Source organism: Geospiza fortis, unplaced genomic scaffold (assembly GCF_000277835.1).
Source record: "Geospiza fortis unplaced genomic scaffold, GeoFor_1.0 scaffold27, whole genome shotgun sequence".
In the NCBI taxonomy this organism is placed as follows: Eukaryota; Metazoa; Chordata; class Aves; order Passeriformes; family Thraupidae; genus Geospiza; species Geospiza fortis.
Genome location: NW_005054329.1, coordinates 2,159,216 through 2,163,808, shown reverse-complemented (window position 1 = coordinate 2,163,808; position 4,593 = coordinate 2,159,216). Strand labels below are relative to the sequence as shown.

Here is a 4,593-nt window from a genome sequence, read left to right as displayed (position 1 = left end):
CTGTGGCCGTCGTTGGCCACGTGGGCCAGAGGGTCGGAGCGGATCAGGTACCTGCGGGACACAGCCTGGTCACACTGCTGGACACCCCGGCTCCCCCTGGAATTCTGGCCAGGACGCACAGGGATGCCCCATGGAGATGTGCTGCTTGTAGAGCACGGCAGTTGTTTGAATAAAAGGTGTTAAATAATAAGAGGTGATCATGTAAATGTCATGAAATAATAGAATAAATAATCGGGTGTTACTCCTCGGTGCTTGCAGAGCATGGTAGTTATTCCTCAGGAATAACTCCTGAAGATATTCAGGAGTTATTCCTCATGCTTGCAGAGCATGGTAGTTGTTCGGATAAAAGGTGTTAAATAATAAGAGGTGATCATGTAAATGCCATAAAATAATAGAATAAATAATCAGGAGTTATTCCTCAGTGGCAAAAACCAAAGGAGAATCCCACAGTGCCCATGGGAGCTGAGATGGGGCTGGGGTGGTTTGGGCACTGCCCAGGAGCACAGGGAGTTGGAGTGGGCTGGGAAAGAGGCAAAACCCGTGGGTATTTATGAGAAATCCTGGGCAGCAGTGGGATGGGGGCAGCCTGGGGACAGGGTGAGGTGACACTTACACGATGTCATTGAGCTCCAGCCGCGTGTCCGGGGGGGGGTTGATCAGGACGTAGGACAAGGTGTTCTGGTGGTCGTTCATCTCATCTGCAAGAGCAGGGGCAGGGCTGGTGAGGGAGGGACACCCCCAGAGACACCCCAACAGGCAAGGTGACAGATCCCATCCTGGCAAATGGGTCCCTTCACCAGGAGAAGCCGTGGGCAATGTCACTGCCTCCGGGGGGGCACCAACAACGTCACTGCCACCTCCCTTGTCACCTCCCCAGGCTCTCCCCACCACAGCACGGCCCAGGGGACTGGCAGAGGTAACTCTTCAGAGTCCCCACTCCCCCCAGAAATAAAGTGAGAGTCTTACCTTGGTGCAGTGCGAAAGAGGGAACAGGTTAGTCCTGCCGTGTCAGGTACAGCCCAAGTCCAACCACTGGCTCAGGGCAGCTGAACCCCCCGGGGCCGCCCCAGTGCTCTGCCCACCCCTCCCCCTCAGTCACTCAATTTAGCTCCATCCAGGCCCAGGGTCAGTGCAGGGATTGCTCCTTTCCCCTGCCCAGGGGGAATCGCCTCCATGGAGTTCCAGAGCCATCGATGCCATCTTGGGGATGGCTCTGGACCAAGTGACCTCCCAGGGGGGCTCAGGGCCACCAAGAGCAGCACCCACGGGGGCAAACAGGGGTTCTCAGTGACGGGGGGCCCCTGTGCTCCCCGAAATAGCCAAGAACAAGATCATGGTGAAATGGATGGGGGTGCGAGGCTGCGGGTGCCAGGGGGGTGGAAGCTGCGACAGGTGACACCATCTCCAGACAGGGTGATGGGGTGTGGATGGACAGGGTGGGCAGGGGACGGACAGACGGACGCGGGGGCAGCATGAGGAGCACGGGGGGACACCAGCTCGCTGCAAGGCTTCTCACTGGGACACCTCTCCAGGCTGTTGGAAAGGCCCCTCTGAGGTGCAGATGGAGCAAATGGAGCAAATGGAGCTGCTCTGGGGACAGCAGGAGCAGGACCTGCCCTGGGATGGGCATTAACTCCAGGCTGGGGCTGCTCCTGCGGCCTGTCCTGGGGCTCCCACCTCCCCATCCCTGCCTGGCGTGGGGGACCCCCAGCCAGAGGCTGCCCTGCCCCATGGTGGGCACAGCAGTGCCAATGGGTGCCAGATCACCCTGGCACTGCTTTCCTCCAGCCCTCAGATGCAGCTCCAGCCACCACGGGCACCCAGCACGGGGATGCAAACAGGTTTCCTTCCGAGGTGCCCTTGCCAGATGAGCCCCAGGGCATCCCCAGGGCTGTGCCACGTCCAGCAGTGCTTGCAGGGGGCCCCCAGACCTTGGTGTGGCTGCTCAGGCACATCCCTGTCCCCTCTGAGACCACAGAAGGTGCTGCAGCCAGGGGGACCCTCGGGGAGGCGCTGCCTGGGACCCCCAGCCCGTGCCAGGGTGTCCTGTCCTGTGCTGGGGCCACCAGGGTTGGGTTTTGGCCATCCCAGTGCTCAGCCTTACAGGGAGACAGGGGTGGGGGTGGCAATGCCAGGGCAGGGGTGGCACACGGACCCTGGCACCCGACGGGACACACGGGGGTGACATGACAGGGAGGTGGGGCCGGGCTCTGGCTCTGGGCAGCTCTCCCTGCCCCAGGGAAGGTCCCTGACCCCATGCAGCCAAGCCAGGCCCTGCTGAGCACACCGAGTATATTGCTGCCCCTCCACTGCCCCAGGCAATATACTCTGCTGGCCTGGGGCTGCCTGGCTGATGGAGGACACGCTTTGTAAGGAAAATGCCAACGTTTCACCTTAAGCCTGGGCTACTCAAGCCAAAAATGAAGCTGGGATGGGCTGTTGCTAATCCTGGGGCTGCTGCAGCAAAAAGGAGCCTTTCCAGGGCATGCTGCATCCTGGTGTAAAGGTGAAAAAAAGATGGAAAAACCCAGCAGGTCCCACAGAGCCCCACAGGGTGCCTGGGGTGGCTGCAGCACCAGGGGCCCCTGTGGCTGCTGTTGCTGCCTCATGCTGAGCCCAGCACCCCCAGTCACAAAATGGGGTCTTCTAATGCTGGAGAGGGGTCCAGGAAGGCAAACCAAGGGGTGCAAAGGGATTTGTAAAGCACTGCCTTGCCCTGGGCTGTGGCTGACCCAGCAGGAGCTCCAGCATCTCATCACAGCATGCACAGGCAGCTCTGGGGCACTTGTCCCCCTCCCTGTCCCCTCCTCAAGCTGCCACTGGCTGCACAGCCCAAAACCCCCTCACAGAGCCATGGAGGGAGGGTTTTGGTAATGAAAGCCAAGGGCTGTGATTTCCCTGTAGGAATTCAGCTACAAAAGGGTCCCTGAGGTTTCTCTCTCCCTGATCAGGCAGAGCCCTGCGTTTGCACCACCACCTCAGGACACTGATTGGTTTTCCAACACCACCCAACAAATTAGTGCTGAAAGCTCGGGGATCTAAGGTGAAAACTGGCAAGGGTGAGGTTTGGGCTTAGCTGGCATGATCTTGTTGTACGCTGCACGCCATGAGTCACGCGGGACTCCCAGGGAAAGGGAATTACCTTGCAAATATCCCAGGTTTACCCGATTCATCACATCACTGGCTGTTAAATTTGCTACATCCTCTACAGAACATACAGGGAAAGGCACAGACATAAACAGAGAGAGAGAGAGAGGTCAGCAAGCCATGGTTTGGCAAATATCAGAGACGAGCTCCTGCGCTGCAGCCAAAACGTGAGCAAAAGAAAAAGGAAAGGGGCAGAAGGCAGAGCAACGTTTTCCATGGGTGTCCAGACACTGACGGTGACACGAGGTGACAACACACAGTCCCTGCACTGCTGGGTGCCCAAGGAGCTGCTGGTCCCCACACTGTGCCCAGTGTCCCTGTCCTGAACCCCCCCACTGTCCCCTCTCCTGCCAGAGCTCCCCCAGTTTGCTTCAACCAAAATTTGCCAGGTGGGCCAGGACAAGGATGCCAGCCCTGACCCCAAGCTGTGCCCCAAGCCTGACTGAGGCCAGACAGCCCCCCTGGAACTGCAACAGAAACTTCTGGGATTGGGAATCGAGGGAAAAAAGGAGAGGGGGGTACACCCCTGCAAGGCCGTGCCTGCAGTCCCCATCCTTGCCCCATCCCACCACACTCCAGCTCTCCTGCCCCTCTCCCCGGGGATGCTGGCAGTGCCCACAACCACCCCTGGGCCCCCACTCCAAACCCCTCCTGCACTGCCCTTCTGGACATTTTCTCCTCCTCCTCCTTCCCGTGCCTAGAGCCAGCATGGGAAAGGAGGAATCCCACCCCCAAAATCAGCTCCCATCCCAGCTGGGGCTCCCTGCCAGCCTGAGTGTGGGCAGGGGGTGGACGGACACTCCTGGAGGATGGAGCAAACAAGCAGCAGCACAGGATGGCTTCAAAGAAAGAAAGAAAAAAAAAAAAAAACCACAACCAAACCAACCAAAGGGAGCTGTGGGCTACAGATTTTGTCATAACCAAGGGCTGGGAGCTGTCCAGCGTGACACAGATGCCAGCCCCGACGGGCAGCTCAAGCTTGACGAGAGATGTGGCTGCACAGAGGGACCCTGAGCGCCGTGGCTGTCACAGCCACACACCCGTGTCACACGCAATGAAGCAACTCAGCCCTGCAGCTACCGAGAGCTTTTCCACGAAGAGTTTATGACAGATTAAAGTCCATAACAAAAGGGGGCTGCGCCAGCTGACGGGGTTGGGCCTCTCCCTGCCAAACTATGGGGCCTCTCGGGCGCAAGGGTTGTGCTGACCTGGGGTCGGGCTGTCCTGAACCACCATCTCTGCACGGCCAGAAAGTGGGGCACAAACGGGGCTGTGTGGGGACACCGGGCCCTGCTGCAGGCGCAAGGGCCACTCTGCCACTGCCAACTCCTGCCTGGAGCCATCCCAGAGCCCAGAGATGGGGAGGCTGCCTGCAGCTGGCCGGGGGTGCCAGGGGAGGAAGGGGGGTCTGCGTGGGGGGACCCCAGCCTGGGGCTGCACCAGCAC

The 4,593-nt window shown here is 59.5% G+C and overlaps 1 protein-coding gene across 1 annotated transcript in view; it reads right to left on the bottom strand.

The window, feature by feature from the left end:
- KCNT1 (potassium sodium-activated channel subfamily T member 1) overlaps nucleotides 1-4,593 on the bottom strand; it is a gene marked incomplete at its 5' end in the record, with an annotated part of 26,299 nt that overhangs the window by 3,966 nt on the left and 17,740 nt on the right. Inside the window, 4 exons of the mRNA XM_031057279.1 lie at nucleotides 8-51; nucleotides 614-698; nucleotides 3,143-3,205; nucleotides 4,356-4,480. Of these exons, the coding sequence (XP_030913139.1) occupies nucleotides 8-51; nucleotides 614-698; nucleotides 3,143-3,205; nucleotides 4,356-4,480 (317 nt within the window). The remainder of the gene's footprint in view (nucleotides 1-7; nucleotides 52-613; nucleotides 699-3,142; nucleotides 3,206-4,355; nucleotides 4,481-4,593) is intronic.